Below are 23,352 nucleotides of genomic sequence, written 5' to 3' on the forward strand. Positions count from 1 at the left end.
CGAGCAGGGCTCGGGACTCCCCCCCCAGCAGGGGGAGCTCGTTTGTTGGGGGGGGCGGGGGAGGGGAGATCGGGGACCCATCTCCCCCCTCCCCTCTGGTTTGTTATTGTAGGGTCACGTCGGGACACCGGAGAGTTCCGGCCTCAACCCCGATGTAGAGAGACGGCAAACGGAACTACCGAGGGGTAGGAGAGCCCTGTCCTGAGCACCTCCTACACCCCCCCACCCGGGCACCTGCCCAGCCCCGCCCCACCCCAGTGCCCCCCGCTCTCACCCCCGCAGATGAGGCAGATGGCGCTGAGCAGCCCGGTCTCAGCATCGTCCATCTCCAGCGGGAGCAGCTGGTTGGCGAAGGCGAAGACCAGGTCGGTGAGCGGCCCGAACCCGGCGTTGTGCATCTGGGTTCGGTTCAGGGTCAGCCCATCCGAGAAGGTCATGGTGTCCTGCTCCGGCGTGTAGCGCGTGCAGATCCGCAGGATCTGGGGGGGAGAGCTGGGGTGAGTCCTGCCTCCCGTCCTCCAGCACTGCCCCCCCGTCCCCCGTCCCTGCCCCCCACTGTCCCCCGGCACCAACACCACTGCCTCTGGCCCTGCCCCCTGCCCTCCAGCCCTGCTCCCCTCTGGCCCTGCCCCCTGCCCTCCGGCACTGCCCCCCAGCACCAACACCACTGCCTCTGGCCCTGCCCCCTGTCCTCCAGCATTGCCCCCCACTGTCCCCTGGCCCTGCCCCCTCTGCCCCCTCACACCAACCCCACTGTCCCTTGCCCCTCTGCCCCCAGCACTGCTTCCCAGCCTTGCTCCCCCACTACACCCCAGCCCTGCTCCCCACTGCTCCCTGGCACCAACCCCACCCCATGCTCCCTGGTCTGCCCCATCTGTGCCCCCAGCACAACCCCCAGTGCCAAGAACCAGCCCTCCAGGGGACACTGCCCCCAGCTGGCCAGGCAGGGAACAGCACCGTGGGGGGCTCACCAGGATGTCCAGGCAGGCGGCCTTGAGCAGGGTGATCTGGTCAGCGATGGTGAGCGTGGTGAAGCCGGGCAGCTGCTTGGCAAACTCCACCGTCTTGATGATGCACTTGGTGGAGAGTTCACTGAACTTGTCCCACAGGTCGATGTCCAGCGAGACCCGCTGCTCCGAGCTGTTGTTCTGCAGGGACGCGCCAGACATGGTGAGCGGGAAGGGGAGGGCCAGGGGCCGGTTCCACCAGCCCCTCACCCCCACAGGGGACCCCCGGCATGAACAGCACCCCGCCCTCGCAGCACCTCCCAATCAGTACTTAACTAAAGATGCAAGGGGCCCACTGTACAGCTGGGGAAACTGAGGCATGGGGTGGAGAAGCAAGTTGTCCAAGGGCATGCAGCGAATCAGGGACAGAACCCAGGAGTCCTGGCTCCCAGCTCCCCCACCGCTCTCACCACTAGACCCCATTCCCCTCCCAGAGCTAGGGAGAAAACCCAGGAGTCCTGGCTCCCAGCCCTCCGCTCTAACCACTAGACCCCGCTCCCCTCCCAGAGCTGGGGAGAGAACCCAGGAGTCCTGGCTCCCAGCCCCCTACACTTTTTGCACCCCCGGCCAAGGCAGCAGGGGGCTGGGAACACAGAGGAGCGCATGGGGCACTAGCAGGGACGTCAGGGGCCGTAGGGCCGTGCTCACAGCTGGGGGAGTGAAGGTTCCTAGATGCAGCCTGGCCTCCCGGAGCTCCAGCCCCACTTCCGCTCACCCTAATCCTGATCCCAGCCCCCGAGCTGCCGCTGCTCCTCACTCCCGACGCCTCGTGGCAGCGTTTCCCGGAGGTCGGGGCGCCGGGCCGGGCACTCACCGTAGTGTATTTGCCGAGCTGGCAGAGGGCGGGGAAGGTCTCCTGGTGGGCTTTGCGCACTTTCTCAATGAGATCCTCCACCTCGGGCGTGAGGATGTAGCTCTCCGAACACTCCTGCTTTGGTGCCTCCTTCTTCTTCTTGTTCCTGTCGTTCCGGACGGCTGGGGGGGGGAAAGAGGGCAGGCGGGTGAGCGGGCCGACCCCGATGCCCCTCGGCGCACCCCCCCTTTCTAACTGCCATGAGGGGTGGGGTCGCTCCCTGGGCCCCCCACCAGCTCCGAGAGCTCAGCGATCACAGACTGCGGCGGGCACCAGGCGCAGCGCCTCAGGGCGTCGGTATCAGCAGCCCCCCTAGTGTGGGGGGCGGGGCCGGGAGAGAAGCCGGCTCGCCAGGCTCCGGAGCGGGGGGGACCGACACAGACAAAGCTATCAGCTTCACCTCAGCCCAGCCCCACACGCCCGGCCAGGCCCCAGCTCAGCACCTGTCTCCCGCTTCCCCAGCACGGGGGAACGTGGATCCCGGATACGCCCTGGAGACAGAGAGCCCCCGCTGGGCCGAGCCGGGGGGCTGTACTGGGGGGGAGCCCCACTGCTCTGTGTCTGGTGAGGACCAACAGCAGACGCTGCTGTAATTCTGCAGACCTGGCCAGGATCGGGGCCCCACTGCGCTGCCCCACAGCAAGACACAGGCTGTGCCCCAGGAGTCCCCAGGCTGCACAGATCCAGGCCCAGTGACCAGCCCCACATAGCAAGTGGCAGAGGCAGGAATTGAACCAGATTCCCCTAGTCGGATGCCCTAACCACTAAGCCAGCTTGCCCCTGCCCTGTACAGAACAGACCTGATCTCCTCCCCTGGGGGCAGGGCGAGCACGGCCGGTTGGGCCAGGAGCTAGCTGGGGTGTGGGGTAAGCTGGAGGGTGGGGTTAACGGGGGAGCTGGGGGCGGGGCGAGCGGGGGGGCTGAGCTGGGGAGCTGGGGTGAGCAGGGGTGAACAGGGAGGTGGGGGGAGCGGGGGAGCTGGGCGAATGGGGAAGCTGGGAGGGGCAAGCGGAGGAGTAGGGGGGGAGCTGTGGTGAGCTAGAGGGTGGGGTTAGCGGGGGAGCTGGGTGAGCTGAGGGGCGGGGCAAGCTGGGCAGCTGGGGGACCTGGGGGGGGGCGCCACGGCCTCAGGAGGTTGGCGCGGCCCAGCTGACAAATGGCAGCGAAGCCAGAAGCCGCACACATGGCTCTTTAAAACAGCGCCGGGGCCATCAGCAGGCGATGCCGGCGACAGGCCATCGCTCAGGCCATGTGCTGAGGGAGGGGGAGCCGGGCGCCGAGGGAGGGGGGTCCGGGCGCTGAGGCAGGGGGAGCTGCAGGAATCACTCACGTCAGCTCTGCAGATCCAGTGCCGTGGTGAGGAGCGGAAGGGGGGAATAATTCGGGAAGGGAACATTGCAGCTGTGACCTGGTGTTCACCATCCACCCAGCGCCGGCCCCAGAGCACGGCCCAGAGCCAGACGCACCGAGGCCTCGGCTAATCCCCCGCCCCGGCTCCATGACCCCCGCCGCAGGGTGGGGTAGGCTAGGAAGGGCCCCTACCTCCAAGCTGGCCCCTCCCCACACCCCAGGCCTGCTCAGGCAGGCTTCCCCCCGGCCGGCTCAGAGGCACGGCCTGGGAGGCAGGATGCCTGGATTCTCTTGGCGGGCCCCAAGAAGGGCGGGGGGGGGGGGGGGGGGGGCGGAGCCAGACAGCTGCGCCCCCTTTGGTCTCTGCAGAGCGGGCGGGTTTACAGGCGGGCGCCATGACAACTGGCATGCAGACGCCAGGAGGCCCCTGTCAGCGTCATTTATCTCTGACATCATCAATCACGGGTTGCCGGGGCAACAGCCTGGATCCAGAACGAAGGGGGGAGGCCCAGCTCTTCGGCCTGACTGGAAAACCCCCCCGCACCTCGGCTCTGGGGGCGTTACCAGTGCCCTCCCCCCCACCCCACCCCGGTCGGCTCGGTGACTCCCACGCCAACCTGCTCCCCGCCCCCGCCCCGGGAGCCCCCCACGTGCTCCAAGGGGGGAGGGGATTGTCTGCACCTCCCCCCCCCCCCCCGGTGCCATCCTGCCCCCTCATGCCATGCCCCTCCCCTGGGGCCATAACCCCCCAGCCTGCCCCCCCGAGGCCATAACCCCCCGGCCCCCCCCGGCACTCACACTCCTTGGACATGCCCACGTCGAAGCACTTCTGCAGGCGGCAGTACTGGCACCGGTTCCGCGTCACCTTGTTGATGATGCAGCTCTTGTCACGATGGCAGGTGTAGACCATGTTCTTCTGGATGCTGCGGCGGAAGAAGCCCTGGAAGAGCCGGTCACAGCCCCAGTGAGCGAGGGGGGGGGGCAGTCGGGGCACCAGCCCCCCCCCACCCCTCTGCCACAGGGCACTAGTGTGCCCCGGGGGCGGGGTCCAGCCGGGGCTCTCTGGAGGGAAGCAGCACAGATGGACTCTGGGGGGTTCCGGTGCAGAGCCGGGGGTGGGGGGGGAGGGCATGGGTTTAGCTTTAATTACAATTAAAAAGGCATTTCCCGCCCTCCCCCCCCCGTGCAGACCCAGCAGCTCCCCCTGCTGGCTGTGCGACTGCAGTTCACCCGGCAGCTTGGGAATAAAGCCAGACAGGGATAGAGCTTCCTGGGGCAAAGAAGCCCGGAGCTGGGACCGGTGGAGAGACTGGAACCAGGCATGCAGCCCACAGACCCCGACCGAGATCCGGGCTTGCTATCCAGAGTAGAAGCACCCCAGGCAGAAAATGGAAAGAGCGTCACCAGATTTTCACAGATGGGGAAACTGAGGCACAGAGCATCTGTGGCAGAGCTGGGAATTGACCCCACCCCCCACCCTCCGTCCTCTCCAGGAGCGAAGAGGAGAGCCAGGCCGGTGGGATGGGCCCCGAAGCCAGGGCCCAGCGGAGGGGAGCTTGGCCGTGGGCGCTGGAGCCAGGAGACGCTGCAGCCAGACGCTCCTCCCCCGCCCCCGGGCTGGCCCCGGCCCAGCCACTGCTGGAATGTAAATCAGACGTGCTGAAGGATGCAAAGCAGCTGAGCGCGGAGCCCTGCACTTCCGCGCTGAGGGAGGGATTAGGTCCCGGCTCCCACGCGTCCCCGGCCCGGATAGCACCCGGCAGCTCCCAGCCCTGGGGGGTTGACACACACCGGGGATCGGGGGGGGGCGGTTTAACCGGCTGTGCTTGAAGGCACACGAGAGCAGGGGACTGCGGGTGTGCGACACTGGCATGCGCACACAATCTGGCGCCCTTCACCCCGACCCCCACGCAGAGGCGGTGACGCCAGCTGAACACGGCCATTGCACTATTTAGTGCTAATCCCCGGGCAGAGCCGGGCTAAGCTCCACACAGCTCGCTGATCCGCGAGGCTGGGGCAGGGGGCACTGAGCTGCACGGACTGGAGCAGGGCCCCAGTGCAGATACACGGCATGCCGGCCAGGCACCCTGCCCAGCCCCACTGCAGGGCTGTAAGGGGAGGGTGCCTAGTGGTTAATACAAGGAACGGGGAGCCAGGACTCCGGGGTTCTATTCCTAGTGCAGACACACTTGGGATGGGACTTCATGTCGCCCTGTGCCTCAGTTTCCCCCTTGTCCAAGGAATGGTTTACGCTGCCCTCCAGCCTCAGGGCTGAACAGTCAGCAAAGCCCCCAGCCTGGAGGCTGCTGCCCCGGCCATCCAGCAGGGGGCGCTGCGGCTCTGCACCCCAGGCTGGGTAAATACAGAGCAGGATGGGAGCATGCCAAGCTGGTGCGGGTCTGGGCAGGCGCCTGGCGCCCCCTGGGGGCTGGGCTAGGAACAGGGGCCCTGCTTTAACGGAGACTTCAAGGGCCACGTTCGAGCATGCGGGCTTCCCGCTGCGCAGAGGAGTGTGCACGTGGGGGCCGCTAGCAGCTGCTCTGAGGTGAAGTGACCCAGGGCAGGAGCGAGGGCGCAACTGGAACCCAGAACGCCTCGTCCCCTTGTCTGAACCAGCCCGGGGGTCACCCCCCTCGGCCCCCCAGCCCTGCCCCCACTCACCTTGCAGCCCTCGCAGGCGCTCACCCCATAGTGGTAGCCGGAGGATTTGTCCTGGCACACGAAGCAGGGCTTGTAGATGCGGGGCAGCGGGGGCGGAGACGGGGGGCTGGGGACGATCTCCTCGGAGCTGGTGCTCTGCGTCTCAATGGCTGGGGGGAGAAGAGGAGACGCGCTCAGGGGTCTGGCCGTTGTCCCCGCCCATGGGCACCCAGAGGGGCTCTGCCCCATGACGGGCGCCCGCGTGCAGCAGGGCACTGGGAGGAAGCAGCAGGGGAGGGGGGAGCTGCGGCAGGAGATTGGGGGGCAGGGGGTGGGCGAGCCAGAGTCTGCTCTCTCCCCCCTTCATGGGACCCTGCCACATGACTGGCCATGCTGGGCACAGAGGGGAGTTGCCTGGAAAGCAGCCATGGTCTGCCCTTGGCGTGGGGGGCTGCCCCCGTGCTGGCCTGGCTGGCTGGGGGGGGGGGCAGGGCCAGGGGCTTTGCAGACAGAGTGAAGGACGAGACTCCTGCCCCCAGGAGCCCCCCAGTCCGGGGCCCAGTGCGGCTCACCTGGGGGACGAGGCAACGGTGCTGCCCTGGCCATGGGCCTGCCAGCCCCCCACCCCCATTCTGTGTGGGGTGCCTCAAGGGCTGGCACCAGCGTGTCCATGGGGACGTCGCCAGCTCTGCCCTGGCAGCCCCCCGCCAATCCACAGGAGCAGGGGGAGCCCCAGGATGTGCCGGGAGCACCCCAGCCCCCTGCCCACTTTCGCACAGCAACACCACTGCCCCCAACACGGGCCTGCACCCCGACTCTGCAGCAGCCCATGCAGTCGCCAGCTGGGCCCCGCCGCAGAGCTGGGCGAGCCGAGCACGCTCCGGGCCCACCCCCCCCAGCACAGATCCCAGCGGGGTGCCCCATGGCACGGCCAGGGCGGCCCACGGAGACGCTACGGCTGGGGAGATGGTGAGCGGGCTGGGCTTTTCCAGCGTTATCTCCCTGCTGGACTAACGCCAGCCCACGGCCCTGCCCCAGTGGTGCCCAGCCCCACGGCCCCGTCACTGCAAGAGTCGCCAGCCACAAGGACGTGCAGCTTCCTCTGCTCTGCCCACGGCAGCCTCCCCCCAGCGCTGCGTCCCCGGCACGCCTGGCCCCTCTGGGGCTGCATTCCCGGCAGCAGGGTCCCTCCCCTCGGGGCAGTCCCGGGGCCGACAGGGAGGCCTCTAGCCCCTTCCTGCAAATGAGCCCCCAGGAGCCCGGGGACGGTGGGAGGCAGGTTCCCAGCCTGGCAAATGCAACTTGGCGTTTCCAGGCCATAGAGGGAGCCGTGGGACTGAGGAAGACATGGTGGAGCCCAGGAGCTGAGCAGCTTTCGTGAAAGCTTCTGCCCAGATTAATCGGTTAGTGCCACCGGACTCCCCGTTGTTTGTGTGTATACAGACTGACACGGCTCCCCCAATACTTGGCACCATACAAGACACGCTGCATGCACACGCACATGCTGGCACGTGGACAGACACATGGACACGCTGCGCACACAGAGGTCAGATGGGGAAACCGAGGCACGGGAGGTAGAGTGACTTGCCTAGAGGCCAGCAAGGGGGTGAGACCAGAAGCTAGTTCCTCGCCGTGGCGCACACAGCGCCCGGCTCTTACCCACCTACAGGCCTGCGCTGGGCCCATCTCTAGCTGCTCGGTCACGGCACCACAGTCCCCCAGTCCCCCAGAGAAACGGCACCCCTGACACCCCCCGCCCGGCGCAGGGCCGATGGGGCTTAGCCGAGGAACGCGGACCAGGCCTGGCTCCCCGAAGGCCTCGCTCAGCACTGGCTGGGCGAACGGGGGACGTTGTTGGGCTCCCTGGAGTCAGAGCGGCACAGCTGTCCCCATGCCAGGCCCTGAGCTCACTCTGCCAGCGAGTGGCAATACGGTGCCTATGACACACGGTGGGGCAAGTCCCATTCCAGCCCATAGAGGGCAGCGGCGCGCAAACCCTCCCACCCAGCGCACTGCAATGCCCCCTCCCTGGGGTGGGGGGACAGGGGAGGCCCAGCAATACCCGTAACCCCACCTGCTCCCCGCGGGCACCGGGCCAGGAAGGGGTTAAGGCGGCGTCAGCGGCTCAGGATGTGGACCCAAGAGAACCAGTCGAACAGGATATGAAGGGCCTGGCCCGCGGGGTTAACACACCAGCCCCCCCGCTCCAGGTCTGCTCAACGCCAGGGAACAAGGGGGCCCTGCCTGCTGCACGAGCGGGGATCAGCCAGCAAAGAGCAACGGGGCACCCTGGGCGCTGCCAGCCCCTTCCAGATGGGCCCTGCCGGGGGATTCCTGGCCCCCAGCCACCGCACAGCGGGGAAAAGAGCGGGGCTGGTGGTTAGAGCCAAGGGGGCTGGGAGCCTGGACTCCTGGGCTCTGTCCTTGCTGTGAGACAGGCCGGGGCAGGGCTCCCATTCCCCCCCAGGGGCACGGGGCGTCTCTCACGTGTATTCACACGGACTCTGCTGCCCGTGGATGCCCGGCGCTCCCCTGCGGGCACAGAGCACAACCCTGCCTGGGCAGTGGAGCCATCACAGGGCCGGCTGCTGGCCTAAGGAGGGGTGAGGCACCTCCCCGGGGTCATTCGGCCAGAAGGGAAGGGGGGAGAGCAGCCAGGAGGGTTACACGGCATCTACTCCCCACAGGGGGCTGCTGGGAGCAACCCAAAGCAGAGCCCCCAGGGAGCGGCTGTCTGGGGAATGCCCCAGGGAAAGGGGCCGGCGCTGGACGGGCATGTTCCAGGCCCCCACCCCCAGCTCGGAGCCACGGGGAAGCCACGGATAACAATGGGGGATCTGTTCCCGTCAAAGGCCGGCCTGGCCCAGGCAGCCGCTTCTCCTGCTGCTAACGAAGGAGGCTGTGCTAACTCTCTGCAGCATGCCCCTTGGCGAGGGGGCCAGGAGCTCGGGGCGCAGTGGGCACACACAGGGCCCGTGCTACGGGCAAGCGCTGCCAGGCAGAGGTGAGGGGAGATTCCCTGCGGGCTGGGGGCTCCCCTAACTACACTGACAAGTCAGAGACCCCAGAAACCCCTGAAGGGGGCTGGGGCTCATACCAACAGCTGCAGGGGCACATCCTCATTGGCTGCATCCGGGCAGTGCCAGGGCCCCTCTGGCAGAGGCAGGATCCCTGGCCTGAGGACCTGGGCTGGCAGCCAGGACTCCTGGGGTTGCCCAAGGGCGAGGAGCTGTGAGCACTAGGCTGGCTGAAGAGCTGCTGACGCTGTCTGTCCGTCTGTCTGTGTCCCCAGGCCTGGGGAGGGGGGAAGGAGGCAGGGGCCAGAGAGCAGCAAAACAAGCAGCCCCTCGCCAGCTCCCGGTGCCCCCCAGGGCACAGCGGCTGCTCAGGAACGTCTGGGTCCCCAGCCCTCATGACTGCAGGGACAGGGGCTCCCCGAGGGGCAGGGGGGCTGCCCAAGTGCCTGGGCACAGGTGCCAGGTGGGCGAGCACGGGCGGCACAGCCAAGGCCAGTCTGGGACGAACGCAGCAGGAAAGAGATGGGCTCCCTCCCCGCCCCAGCCGGAGCCAGAGTCAGCAGCCCAGCCGGGGTGTGGGGCTGGGGAACAGGCCTTGGGCTGGGCCCAGGGCAGGGAGAATGCAGCTGGCAACAGGCAGTGGGCAGGGCAGGAAGGCATCTTGGCTCAGGACTTCCCCCGCTGCGAGCCGGGACCTCAGGGCCAGGCGCCAAGGAGCCAGGGCTTGTGCGCGCCGTTCTGGCCCCTGGGAGGGAGTGGGATGGTTAGAGGCGGGACCAGGGCCAGGATTCCTGGCTTCTATTTTTGTAGCTGGGAGAGAGCGCAGCCTAGTGGGTGGAGCAGGGGCTGGGAGTCGAGGCCCGGCCCTGTCAGACTGTGCCATACCTTTGGAGAAGCACAGTGTTTGGGCCTCAGTTTCCCTTTCTACAAAGCAAAGAGAACGCGGGTCACAGAGCCCCAGCCTGGGGTAAGCGGAAAGTAAAAGTGTCCAGATAACTGCCGGGGGCCCAGCCAGGCCCCGCAAGCCCCCTGCCCTGAGCAAGCCACCCTCTGGCCCCAGGAGTCCTCCGCCTCCCCCCGCCCACACCAGGGTGCAAAGCCAGGCGGCAGTTCCTGGCCGGCAGGGGGGGGGGGGCGGCGCTGACCTGGATGAGCTCACAAGCTGGACAAACCAGTAAGATACTGACGACAGCCGGGGACAGGCGGGGAGAAGGGGGCTGCGGGCAGAGGGGGAACCGGAGGAAGCAGGGGGGGCTGCGGGCGGAGGGGGGAGCAGGAGAGCTGCGGGCGATGGGGAGGGGGGAGCAGGGGGTTGCGGGGGAGACTCCAAAGGGCACGTGACCAAGGCGCCGGCGGCAGCGGCACAAAGAGGCCATTGTCGGGTTAGCTTCTGCCAAGACCCACATTCTTGACAATAGACAGCCCGGGGGTGGGGGGGGGACCAGGGGGGATCCTTCCCCTTTGGCTCTCCCAGCCATTCCTCGCATGCCTGGCGTGGGGGGCTCGCGTTCCGGCAGGCACGGGGGATGGGGTTCACACAGGATGGGGGGGGGAGGGGGGAAGGCCCATGGGAGCAACGTTGACAGGAGCGCTGGTGGGGGCCCAGGAGAGGGAGAGAGGAAAGCCCGGGGGGGGGGAGGGCGCTGACGGGTGAGGCAGCAGCCCGTGGGCCTGGCACCCGCGGAAGAGGAGCGGGGCAGGGCAGGCCACGGCTGGCACTGCAGGCTCTGGGCAGCCCCTCCTCGGGCAGCCCAGGTAAACCCGGCGCTGGCGCGGCCCGGCCCAGGGAAACAGGAGCTCGCCCCCAACCCGAGTAGGGCCAAGGCACCCAGGCGGCCCCAGCAGGCAACTGCCCGGGCAGCGTACCCGCTCCTCCTCACGCCATGGGGCAGCGTGGAGCAGCCCAGGCCCCCGCCCTGAGCCGGGACAGAACCCAGGAGTCCTGCGCCCCCGGGCCCAGTGACTGGCCCCACCCCTCGTGTCAATCTGGAGTGACTCCGGTGCCACCCCGGGTTACGCTGGGGAAGGGAGCGCCGAGGACGGGGCTGGCCCAGTGCCCTGCGAGCCCCAGCCCGGCTCAGAGTCCTGCAGGGCACAGGTGGATGGAGCGCCAGGAGTGAGACGGGCCGGCCGCGGGGGCTGGGCTGAGAGGAGCGCTCCGGGTGGGGGTAGGGAGCCAGAGCAGCGGGCACCATGCTGGGCACCAGGGGCCCGGCCCCCTGGCTGGGGCACTGAAAGACTTGGTCCGGTGGGGCGGGCACCTGGCCAGAGATGCGGGCGAGGTTCCTTCTACACCCCACGACGGGACAGTGTTGTACCTGGGCTGGGGGCCTCAGTGGGGCTGACAGTCACCGATCCCCCCCCCCCCCCACGGCAGCTGCCCCCCAAGCAGGGGGTTAAATCCACACAACTGGCCATGCGAACAGCCCGGGACGTCCAACGTCCAGCCATGCGCAATGCATCCCCCCGCGTCCGGCTCCATCACGGGGGGGGACGGGACACGACCCGCACTGCTCTGTAGGACACACAGTCACCTGCCCCCCGGCTTTCGCTGCAGCCGATGCAAACCGCTCCCCGGCCCCAATTCAAACTCACCCCCGTCCACCCTGGCAATGCAGGCAGGCGCTGCCCATCTGGGGTGGGGGCTAACCCCGCCCTCATTCCAGCCCAGCGCGCCAGGCAGTGCCCAGGGCTTCCCGGGACCGGCCTAGGCAGCGGGGCCAAGAGCCAGGGCGGGGGGCAGGAGACGCTGGCATTAGTGACAAGTGCCGCACAGAACATGCCATGCACAGACTCCCGGCGGGCGCAGGATGAATCACCGGGCGCTGCCACTCCCGGGAGTGGAGCCAGCCGGGCACCGGCAGGCCGGGGTCTACCAGCCTCTGCGTGGAGAGCAGCACTCGCCCAGCACGGGTCTGACAGCCTGTGCCGCACGCCACTGAGAGAGAGAGACCCTGCACACGCATGTACCCGCGCCCCCGGCACACGCACGTGCCCGCACGTACCCGCGCCCCCGGCACACGCACGTACCCGCGCCCCCGGCACACGCACGTACACACACACACACACACACACACGCTCCGAAGGGACCCTGGCAGCCGTGAGCACCGAGGGCGGCTGGCGCGAGGCTGGCGCAGAGAGATCTGAGCTCCACCCCCAGCACTGGGTAGTGGACATGGCGCCAGCGCTGGCCTCCTACCCCCTGCACCAGACAACAGCGCGCGGAGCAGACAACCCCTCCCCCCCCCGTCCTGCTAATGCCAACATGATGGCAGCAGCCCCCCGGCCTCCCCGCCCAGACTGGACCCCCGGGGCGCATCTGCCGGAGGGGGGATGTTAAGAGATTGGGGGGTGCAGGCCGCTCCCCATGACGCTGCCAGCCTGGGCCCCAGGCGGGGAAGGGAAAGGAGGGCGGGGCGGGCACTGCTCACGGCCCAGGCCCCAGGCCAGGCACAGCCAGGTTCCGATTTCCCCAATGTGCCTTTAGGGCAGGTGGTTTTGGTGCTGGACCAGTCGGGGGTGGGGGGACCTGGTCAGCCCCCCCATGTTCCCCAAGCCAGCTTCAGCCCCCTGCCACCCGCACCAAGCTCCAACCTGCCTGGCAGGGGGTCCCCACTGCTCTGGCTTGGTCACGCACGGGGCTCCGAGTGAGGGGCCCTCGGCTGGCACCGGACGCCAGCTGCTGCCAGATGTGCTGCATGAGAGCACATACCGCGGCGGTGAGCTGGAGCTATTCACTGAGTCCCCCTGGCAGCCCCGGCTGTGCCAGGCTCGCGCCATCTCACCGAGCAACACTGGCACCCTGCCTGGCACAGAGACCTCGCAGGGCAAAGCGGGCGCGTCCCTTCCTTCCCGGAAGCCCCTGCCTGATCCCAGGAGAGTGGAAAGCCGGGCAGCCCGGCCCCCACCCCACAAGAGCTCTGGATGTGTGGGGCCGGGGCTGGCATTGGAGAGCAGCACCCCCTCCCCGACGTGCCCTGGGGCGCAGGGGCAGCTGCTCTGGGAGGGAGGGGCTGGCGCGTGAAGTAGCCCCGGGGGGGCGGAGGGAGCGGGAAGTGGGGGGGGGCGTGCAGGAGGGGATGGTACCAAGGTGCCAGGAGGGGGGCAGCAGCAACTAGAACCCCGGAGTCCTGACTCCCAGCCCCCCCCACCCCCCAGGAGTAAGCGGGGAAGCAGCAGGACCCAGCTGCAAGCCAGATGCTGCCGCTCAGAGCTTCCCTGGGCAAACAGGATTTAAAAGCGCCCGCCCCCCCACCCTCCCTCCTCCCACGGCCCTGGCTCTATTTTCACTCCACATGGGTTTGCTTTTCCTGAGTCGCTGCACAGGAAATCCAGCGAGACACGCCCCAGACACTGCCCGGCTGCCCAGCCCCCAGGCAGCGCCACGGCCGGGCTGCCGGCTCCGCCCAGCCAGGGAGCCCCTGGGCGGGCCAATATCACCACCGCACCGGCGTGGGAACCCAGGCTCCCGGGCAGCGGGGCCGGCCAGCAGTCCAGAGGGAACCCAGGAGTCCTGGCTCCCAGACACCCCCCGCTCTAACCGCTAGACCCCTCTCCCCTCCCAGAGCTAGAGAGAGAACCCAGGAGTCCTGGCTCCCAGCCTTCCCACTCAAAACAAGAAACAAACGCTCCCTGCCAAAGTCATCCTGCGTTAGGGGAAATTCCCATCCACCCGACCCATCCACCCATCTGCAGGCCCAGGCGAGCGCCCCCCACGCCAAGGAGGGTGCATCTGAGCCATCTGTCCTGGGGAGGCCCCATATGATCTAGGGCAGCCTCAAACCCCATGACTTTAAGGGAGGGTAGCATCAGCCCGCCCTTTTGCACGCCCCCCACCCCCAGGTCTTGCCATAGGCAGACAGACCCTGCGTGGCCTGGGCGGGGGGGGGGGGGTGTCTGCGAGCTCTGCCAGCGCTCTCCTGCCCTGAATTGCTCAGTGGCCAGAGGAGGGAGGCCCCATGGCAAACAGCTGCAGGCCCACAGAGCTGCAGCCCCTCAGCTCTGGCCCCACCGCCCATGCCCAGCACAACTCAGGCTGGCCCACTGGGCAGGGCGACCCCCCGAGATACCCTGGGCGCAGTGCCCCTGGGAGCCTGAACCGGGGTGGGGAGACCAGCATCTTCCCGCCGTGCTGCCCCCCAACCCGGGGCCATGCTAGGCAGCGAAGCCTGGCACTCCCTGCCCAGCCGAGCTGTGGGGGGGCCCTCTGGCGGGAGGCACCGTACAGCAGAGCCCTGCTGGGGGCGCCGCCGGAGCCGGGTGCCCTCAGGTTCCCCCGCCCGCAAAGGGAGAAAGGTCTGAACTCACCGGGTGCCCCCGACCCCATCTGCCCACGTCCCGCCTGCCTGCCTGGCGCCGCCCGAGTGCCGCAGCGCTGGGGGCTGGCTGCGGCAGAGCCAGCCGGGGTGGGGGCGACGGAGCACGGCTAATGTGAGGAGACTGCGGGGCCGTCCCCGCGCCCGCCCGCCACGCTGCCCAGGAGAGCGTCGCCCCCGCCCCGCGCTGCCTGCCGGAGCAGCGAGTGTCACCCGCCCCCTCCCCCCCCGACACACGCAGCCTCCCCCGGCTCCTGGCACCCCACAGGAGACCACGGGGGGGGGGGGGCTGCCTGCCCCCCCGCCAGACTGCAGACTGAGGCTCAGCTGGGCAGAGACGGACACAGCTCAGCGGGAGAGCAGGGGGCAGTGCCCGTGGCAGGGTCGACACAGGCTCTGAGGAGTGGGGCCGGGAGTCAGGACTCCTGGGTTCTAGTCTTGGCTTGGACGCTGGGGAGCAGTAGCAGACAGGCCATGTGACTGCTGCAGACAGGTCATGTGATCTCTCTGTGCCACAGTTGGTACCCTAGCGATTCCCTGGGGACAGAGCTCCCAGGTCACCCTCCCCAGCCCCACCGCCCCCAAAGGGAAGGATCCCCAGCTCCCTGGCTAGAGAGAACCAGAGTAACCCTCCCGGAGAGGGAAACTGAGGCACAGAAAGAGGCAGTGACTTGCCCTCAGTCACACAGTGGGTCAGTGGTGCACCAGGGATAGCCCAGCTGGCCCACCCCACTGCTCTAACCACTAGCCCACGCTGCCTGCCGCAAATAACCATCCCCAGGGCTGGCCTGAGACACGGGAGGGGGAGAAACGCTCTGGCCCAGCTGAGAGCTGCGGGAGCTCAGTGGGGCTTGTGTGCCAGGGCAGCGCCCAGCGCAATGGGCACAAGGCACCTCCCAGTGCTGGCACAACGGCCGTGACAGCTACGTTACGCCCCCTGCCCCAGCATTCAGACCCAGCCTGCGGGGGGCATATCGGCCTAGGCCAGTTACGTGCTGCGACCCCTGTGGTGCTGCCACCGGGTGGGCGCGACCCAGCACAGACCCAGGAAGGGCAAGGTCAGGGCACCCGTCCCCTGCTGGCAATTCACCATGCGCCCTTCCATCCACCCCCACAGCACCCTCCGGCCCCTGTACGGACTCCACGCCCCTTTGCCCACCGCGCAGAACAAGTGCACCACGGCAGGCGCGCTGCTCGATCACACGCAGCGCCAGATCCACCCCCCCCACTGCACTGGATCCATCCCCCACCTGGGTCACCCCCCCCCCCACACACACACACACACCCCCTCTGCGCCATATCCACCCCCCTACTGCGCCGGATCCACCCCACTTGGGTCACGCTTCCCCCACACCCTGCACCAGCAGGTCACACGGACACCTCACACAGCACACCCCCAGACTCTAGGGACGGGGTCAGGGAGAGCAGCACCCCCAAATCAATAGAGAAAGACGCCTGATGCGATTTGGGGTGCTGGGAGCTGCGGCTCCCCTGAACCAGCCATCAATGCCCAGAGAAAAGCCAGGCGAGCGTGGGTGCAGACCCCTGGAGGAGGGGGACAGGCACCAGCCCGGGGGGGGGTCCCCAGCCCACCTGGAGAAGACACTACCCTGCGGGGATGGGGAATGTGGAAGCTACCCCGGCTGTACCAGCGGTTCAAAGCGTATCTAGCAGCACTGGGGGCCAGTGGGTTTCCATCCTGCCAGAGGGTTCCAGGTTGGACACATTTTCCCCTCCCAAATTGGGGCAAAAAGTCGGCTGTTCATAACATTTTCATGACCTGAAAAATTATTCGGCTTGGGTCAATGAACAGGTTTTGTTCCGATGTGGCCGTTGTCGGGGGCATTTCAGAAACTACAATTAGCTCCCAGTGCTAAGCAGAAAACCAGAATTTTTCATTTCAAAAGAAGTCGAAATGGCTCTTTTCACAATTTCAAACCCTTTTTCTCTCCCTGCAAGTTTTTAGCATTAAACCCAATAAGAAATCGTGGGAACCGGCCCGTAGCCAAGCGTTTGGTTTCCATGAACTGGCGCTGCCCAGCGACAAACGTCCGGCGGAAGAGTCTCAACCAGCCGCAGGAATCCGAGCAGGGCTCCCGCAGGAGTCTCGCCCGCCCCCTCGACAGGCCCCAGGGGGCAGGACGTGTGCCCCAGTCTGACCGTCCCTGACTAGAAATCAGCTGGCTCCTGGCCCCAAGGGGCTGAGAGGCGTAGCCCCTCCCCCTCACAGCCCCCAGGCCACAGCGCAGGAGGGATCGGGGAAGCGCCCCCCCATGCCTGGACCAGCAGGTTAAGAGAGGCTCCGGATTTGGCATGTTAATCGCTGCCAGGGCAGGGCCCCCCCAGTGCCAACGGGCACCCCAGGCTCCTCGCCAGGCAGCCAGATTCTGCCGCCACCTCTGAGGAGCGTGGGTCCAGTGCTCGGAGGTCGGTGCGGCCCCAGGGCTGAGCGCCAGGCTACTCCACACCCGTCCGGTGCAGGGCACCCTGGCTCCTTCCTCGCGGGCTGCCAGAGACCAGGCACTGGGACAGACGGAGCCTATTCCCCAGCAGGCTCTGAATCGGAGCCCCCCCCAATTCTGAAAGCCCACCCCCCAACCAGACACCCGCAGCCAGCACCCGCCCCATCGCCAGCAGTCTCCAGCTGCCAATGCAGGCAGTAGCCTCCGGCCTAGGCTTCCCGGAGCACATCCCATTCCTGGTAGTTACACACACACCCCAGGGAGCCCCCGTGCACCCAGCCCGAGCCAGCCGAGATCAGGGCGCCAGGGCAGAGCTCCCAGTGCCGGGGCGACCCGTGCCAACTCACCCTTCCAAACCTGCATCCTATTTCCTGCACCGGCGGGCGCCTGAAAATAAACCCCGTCGGCCCCAGGCTGCGGGGCGCAGCCAAGGCCCCCCCAGGGCCCTTTCGCAATACCTGGGGGGGGGGGGGAGGGCAGCCCCCCTCCGCCCTCTGCACACAAACCTTTTAGAAGCTTTAAGTCAAAAAACCAACAAGCCGCCCAAGGAGCTTCCCCCACCCAGCTGACAAAGGCCCCGAGGAGGGTCCTGTTGACTCCCTGATAAGAGCAGAAGGTCAAAGGGCCCCACAGACAATGGCAAAAAGGGACTTTGTTCTCGGAGATTGGGCCAGGGCGGGGGCAGGGCGAGGGGGAGGCGGGTGTTAGGAGACCAGGCGGGCAGGCAGGGCACAGTGGGTTTGGCCCAGCGCTGGCCTTGGGAGCTTTCATTTAACGGGTCGGTTCAGGTGGCAGCTAACAGCTCCGATGCCAGGCAGGGGCTCGGACGACGCTTCGGTCCCCCCGTTCCCGCCCCTCGCGGATCCCCCAGCTCAGGCAGCCGCCCTGAGACCACTCTGCCCTCCTGCACGGCCCGGGGAAGCGACGGGCCCAGGGGAGGCCGCCCGCCCCAGAAAGCCGGCATCCAAGGGGGTGTCACTTGGTTATGGAGGGTGAAAGTCCTGGAAAGCCGGCGCGCCAGGCAAGGACTTTCCCCCAGCATGGCGCCGGCTGTTTTCCATCCAGACCCAGCATCCCTGGGGAGCAGGGCAGGGCCCAGAGCCCCTCCCAGAGGAAAAACCTACAAACAGCGGAGAGTCAGAGCAGGGCAGCGCGTTCGCCCTGCAGCCAGCCCAGCGTTTCATGGGGGGGGGGGGGGGGGGGGGGGGGGGAATTGTTCAAACTGCTGCTGGATCCCTCCCAAAGGATGGGTCTCTCCCCCACTAACCGGGCCGAAGGGTCTGACCCCAGCTCAGGGTGGGCGGCGCTGCTGGCTCCAAAGGGCCTTGGCCCAGACGCAGACGCACCAGGCCCAGAACCCCAGGTCCCACCAAGGAACCCAGCCCCTCTGTTACATACACAAGCCCCTGATCTCCCCGGCCAGAGCCGCAAGTCCCCCCCAAAAGGGAACCCCCTCCCCCGCCCGAGATGGGGTGTGCGGGCTTCTCTCTGGCCCTGTATCTGTGTGTCTGTTTGTTTTTCTCTCCTGTTTCGCTGGGATCCCAACTGGCCTGTTCGGAGCAGGCGCTAGCTGCCTCTGGGGGGACTGAGCCGATTGCTAACCCACTCCTTTTCCACTCTGCCCCAGACTGCATTTCAAACAACAACCCTCCCACCCCCCAAACACACACACGCCCCCCATTCCACGCCTCTCCTCCTCCTCACCCTGCCTGGCGGTGGGGAAAAAAACAACAGCCTTAAAACTCGGTCTGTTTTTCAACTGTGCCTTGACCCCACGTGCTCCAAAGGGGCCCGGGACAGATCCTGGGGGTCTGCATGGGGGCAGGGCGCAAGCAATGGCACCCTGGCTGTCCCACGCTGCTGACCGCCTGCCGGGGGCATATGGCCCATTGGCAGAGCGGGTGGCCCCGGGCACACAGAAGTTTTGGTCTCTTCTCCCTCAGGCCCAGGAGGGGCAGAGACCTGATGTGCTTTGGCATCCTGGCTCCCTGGGCTGGTGCGAGCCGCCGGGGCCGACCCACACATCGAAGGGGCGGGGGGAGAAATGGGCTCAGCTCCCCGGCTGCCCTTCGGGAACGGGGCACCCGGCCTCTTCCTGCGAGGCCTGGGATGTGAGTGGGTATTTGGGGGGCTTTCCAGAAAACAATGACCCCTCCCGGGAGCGCCACCCTGCCTCCACACACAGCCCCCCATACACCGCTGTGGCTAGTTAATTGGATTTGGTCAGAGAGATAAGCGGGGCAGTAAATACCCCACTTGACCCCCACAGGCGCTGCTCACCCCCCTCCACACCCCGGGCCAGGGAGCAGCTTTTCAACCCCAGGCTTTCCCCGGAAAGCCCAGTGCAGCCGGGCACCCCCAGCACCCCTGCCACCTCCGCGCCCACATCCCCACCGGCCGCCTGCCCGGGCAAGGGAGGGAGAAGGCGGACATTAACTAGGCCAAGGGTTGCTTATGGCGACACGGCGCGGGGCATTAACCCGAGCAGCAGTCAGGAGGGATGTGCGGCGAGGAGCCGCAGAGGCCCGGCGGGGGGAAGCCCGTTCCCAGCCCAGCCCTTGGATTCCAGCCGGATTTTCAGGAGGCTGCTCCCAGCCAGGAGCCGAATCGAATTCTGGCCCGGACCCCAAAGGCCCCACAACACTCCCCTTGCACACAGCTGGCTCCAGTCAGTGCCCTGACACACACACACACACCCACACCCCTGCAGAGCAGGGTGGCCCCTGGGGCCAGGAAACCAAGGGGGGCTGGCAGGACCTTGGAGCCTGGCAGAGATCAGCACCGGATCGCTCTCCACACACTCAGGGGATGATACCTACAGTGGCTGGAGCTGCTCCAGGGCTGGTTCCGGAGCGGGGGGCCGTATGGGGTGGGGGGGCCGATCCCTTTGTCCTGGAGCAAGCAGGCCCGGGTCTGGCTGTAAAAATCCATCATGAGGAAGGGGTTGGGGCTGGGGTTAGCCCGGCTACGTCCACACTCTCGTACATCTTCCTGGGGGGGCAGGCGGTCAAGCACTCAGCAGGCAGCAGCCCAGGCACTCAGCTCCCACGCAGGGCCATCGGGGCCCCGGACCCCGCTCGCCGCACTCAGAGAACCACCCCTGGGGCCCGGGCCCCGCAGCGTCCGACGGGGGCTCCCCCAGCCCGGGACCGGCCCCAAATCCACGGCGAGGGGTGCTGGGAACAACCCCCCCAGCCGGGGCTCCTCAGACGCGGGCGCAGCAGCTACTCTCCGGCTAGGAGCCCATCGCTCCGGGCGCTCCCGGGGGAGCAGCAGCCTCCAGCCGCCGCCTCCCGCCCCCGCCCGGCTGCAAGCTGAGATCCGCGCGGGGCAGCAGGGGCCTCCCGGACGGAGCAGGCAGCGGCCGGTCTCCAGGGGGCCCCTCCCGGGCTCGGCTCCGCGGCTCGGCCGCCCCCAGCGCCCCCGGAGAGCCGGGCTGCGGCCGGCGCGCGTCTGCTCTGCGCGCGGAGCCGCGGCTGAAAATCTCCTGCCACGCGGCGCCTCCCAGCGGCCTTAACCCCTTGGCTGCCTGCGCGGGGCGGCAGCGGAGCGCGCCCGGCCGCTGCGCTGCGCACGGCCCGGCCCCGGGGCGCCCCTCGCCGGAAGGGCCTTTTCCGGCGCGGCAGCGCCCGGCTCATTTGCCTAATGGGATGCGGCTGAACTCCGGCTGAACCCGCGGCAAGCGCCTCACCTCCTCGTGACCCCCGCGGGCCCCGCACCGGGCCCCGCCGCCCCGAGCTCGGCCCCCCGGGCCTGGGATCCACCCGGCTCCGGCCCCGCGGCAACCTGCGTACAGCACCGTGCGCGCCCCGCGGACCTGCCCTCGCAGCTGGTCCACAGGCGCCAGGCCCTGATCCCGCCCCCCCCCCCGCCCCCGGCCCTGAGCCCGTGCGCCCCCCCCACCTGATCCCCCCCCCCCCCACACACACACACACACCCCGGAACTTTTACACGCCCCGCTCCATCCTACGCGCTCACACCTACCGCGGTCCCAGAGTTTGCAAGCTCATAATTACACCGCCCCCCGTCGGCTTACATCACACAACATAACACAACCTAGCTCCTCCCCAGCCCTGAGCGGTAGGGCTCACAGCACTTCCCGTCCTCGCTGGGATTATCCTCAGGCCCCCTGTGCCGCCTGCCCAGGGCTGTTGGCCTCACGGGACAGAGGGGAAACTGAGGCTAAGCCACACTGTGAGCCTGTGGAAAAGTTGGGAATTAGGCCCAGACCTTCCCCATCCTAGGCTAGCGGCCGAACCACATCCTGCCTCCCCACCGCCTGGATTCACCCCATCTCGCAGGCCCGTTAATACATGTGACACCCCCCCACGTGTAGCTGCAGCTAGAGTCTGAACTGCCAGGTGCGTCCGAGCCCCCAGCCCCGCACGCAGTGGCCCGAGAGCAGACGCCAGCGCCCAGCGCAGGATCGGGGCGGTTGCTATTCGCATGGGGCAGGACATTCAGCTTTTCTGTCTGGTTTGTACGAAGGTAGCACCTGCCCAGGACCCCCGGGTGCCGGGCTCTACAAACACCTGCCAGACAGTCCCTGCCCGGCAGCTTACAGGCACCGGAAAGGGGCAGGGGAGAGGAACTTGACATGGCAAGCACCTGGCGCTGGGTCCCGGTCCAGTTCATGTGGCGGCAAAGGGGGCGCGAGCGGCAGCGATGGAGGGGGCTGGACAGTCCAGCCCTGCCCTGGCTCCAGCAATACAAGGTAGAGAGCGAATTCCTTCAGGGGATAGAAATACACCCCTCCCCCCATTATATTATTTCCCCAGATTTGTGCCCCCGTCAGGGAGGAGCACTCCCTGCAGATCTCTAGTGCCTAGCAGCCCCACAGCACAGAGCACTGCACCCCGAACACCCCTGCCCCCTTAGGGGAGGGGTGCTGCTCCCGCCTGTCGGGGAGCTGGATTAACTCCGCTGCCCTCGGCAGTGTCTTTGCTGAGCACTAGAGCGGAGCAGCTGCACCCGTCCAGAGCTGCCCTGCCTAGAGCACGGCCCAGGGAAGAGACTCGATCCCCAGGCCAGGCAATAAATCCCGGGCAGAGACGAGAACCCAGGAGTCCTAGCTCTGCCCCCCACTCCCCCGCTGCACCCCGCCATCCCGCACACATCGACTGCAGCAATGCAGAACACAAAGCCCTTTGCAAGCTACAACCTGCCCTCTCCCCCGTTTCCGAGCCAGGCAGGGTGGCGGGCGCCTGGGTCTCACTACCTTCTGCAGAAAGCAGCCGCCTGGCGGGGGGCACCGCCAGCCCACCTTGGCATTTCAGGTCCTTGCCCAGCCTAGGCTGAAACCCCTCCCCCGAGCCGGCAGCCCTTGCCTCGCGGAGCAGTTCCCAGGGGGTAACCACTGGGAGGGGATGGAGAATCCTGCTCCGAGCCTCAGGGAAGACGTAGGCTCCTTAAACCGCAAGTTCAAATCCTGCCAGGCTCCGCTCAGCTGCCCCAGGCAGCGCCACGGCAAGCGAGTGCCACCCAGCGACTTGTGCCACCCAGCGAGTCTTGGAACACCACGGAGACTTCACCATTCTTACCGGCATGGGGCGCCCCAACCGAGATCAGGGCCCCGCCAGGTTGGACAGACATAGCCCCTGCCTCAAAGAGCTTCCATCGAAAGAGACAAAGGGCAGGAGGGGAAACCGAGTCACAAAGAGGGGAAGGGACTTGGGTAAGGCCAGCGGCAGAGCCCAGAACTCCTGGGTCCCTGGCTAGCACCTGACGCAGTGCTTACCCCAGCTGCCTCTTCTCCCTGGACTTTGAGGATCATGGCGTAGGAAAGGTCTCTCCAGGAGAAGACCAGCTGCTCACCCTGCACCAGAACTGGAGCTGGGGGTCAGTGGGGAAGCAAGACAGGCCGTGACACTAGCAGCGGGATCTCACCCCCTTCCCCACAGCACCCAAGGCAGCCCCCCCACCCCTGGGCCAGCTGGGCCTTCAGAACTGGTCCAGGGCCAGATTCCAGCACCTCCCAGACAGAAGAGCAGGGTGACACCCAACCCACCTCCTCGCTCCCAGCCCTCCTGGAGGAATCCGGCCGGACGCCAGGGATTGCCCCCACCCAGGCAGCCGCTCCCGCTCCAGCAGCAGCAGCACAACTGCCGGGCCTGAAGCGAGGGCCGCAGGATCGGGCCCGTCAGTCGCCTGAGGCGCGGCAGCCCAGCCACGTCCCCCCCCTGGGAAATCTCCCCCCTTCGCTCCTGGGGGGGAGGGGGCTCACAGTGGTGCCAGCGTCTCGCACGTCTGTTTGGAGACCCTGGGGCTTTGGCACCGGCTCTGGGTGCTTCGCTGGACGTGCGAGCTGCATGAACGCGTTTTATAACCTTCCCACCCACCCCCAGCCCTAAAAGCTGTGATCGTGTTGCCACGGGGCGCCATGAACCCCCCCCCCCCCATCTCCTTCCGAGGAGCAGGGGCCTGCGGGAATTCAGCTGAGATACACAACCTGACAAGGGCCTTTATGGCGGGCGTATGGCGGGGGGGACAACCCACTCCCACTTCCTTTCTTCTTTCCACCCCACTCCCCTTAACAGAACAATGCAACACCCCTGCAGTGACCCAGCCCAGAGAGAGGGGGGTAGGATGGGGTGTAAAGCACCCCCCAAAGGTCAGAGAGGCACGACCTGACTTCAGTGCCAGCCCCCCCATCACTGCCAACGCCTCCTGGTTCGTTTCCACTTCACAAAGCAACCTGCTGAGTCCTGG

At 67.4% G+C, this 23,352-nt stretch overlaps 1 protein-coding gene across 2 annotated transcripts in view; it reads right to left on the reverse strand.

Moving 5' to 3' along the window:
• Nucleotides 1-23,352, reverse strand: part of RARA (retinoic acid receptor alpha) — a 37,622-nt gene that overhangs the window by 697 nt on the left and 13,573 nt on the right. Inside the window, exons 2-6 of one of the 2 annotated variants that reach the window (XM_065422472.1) lie at nt 5,872-6,020; nt 4,009-4,150; nt 1,822-1,982; nt 972-1,148; nt 275-479 (exon numbers count right to left, since the gene is read on the reverse strand). In XM_065422472.1, the coding sequence (XP_065278544.1) occupies nt 275-479; nt 972-1,148; nt 1,822-1,982; nt 4,009-4,150; nt 5,872-6,020 (834 nt within the window). The remainder of the gene's footprint in view (nt 1-274; nt 480-971; nt 1,149-1,821; nt 1,983-4,008; nt 4,151-5,871; nt 6,021-23,352) is intronic. The other variant, XM_065422473.1, reaches the window with a different exon arrangement.

The sequence above is a fragment of the Emys orbicularis genome, chromosome 25, assembly GCF_028017835.1.
Source record: "Emys orbicularis isolate rEmyOrb1 chromosome 25, rEmyOrb1.hap1, whole genome shotgun sequence".
NCBI classification, from domain to species: Eukaryota; Metazoa; Chordata; order Testudines; family Emydidae; genus Emys; species Emys orbicularis.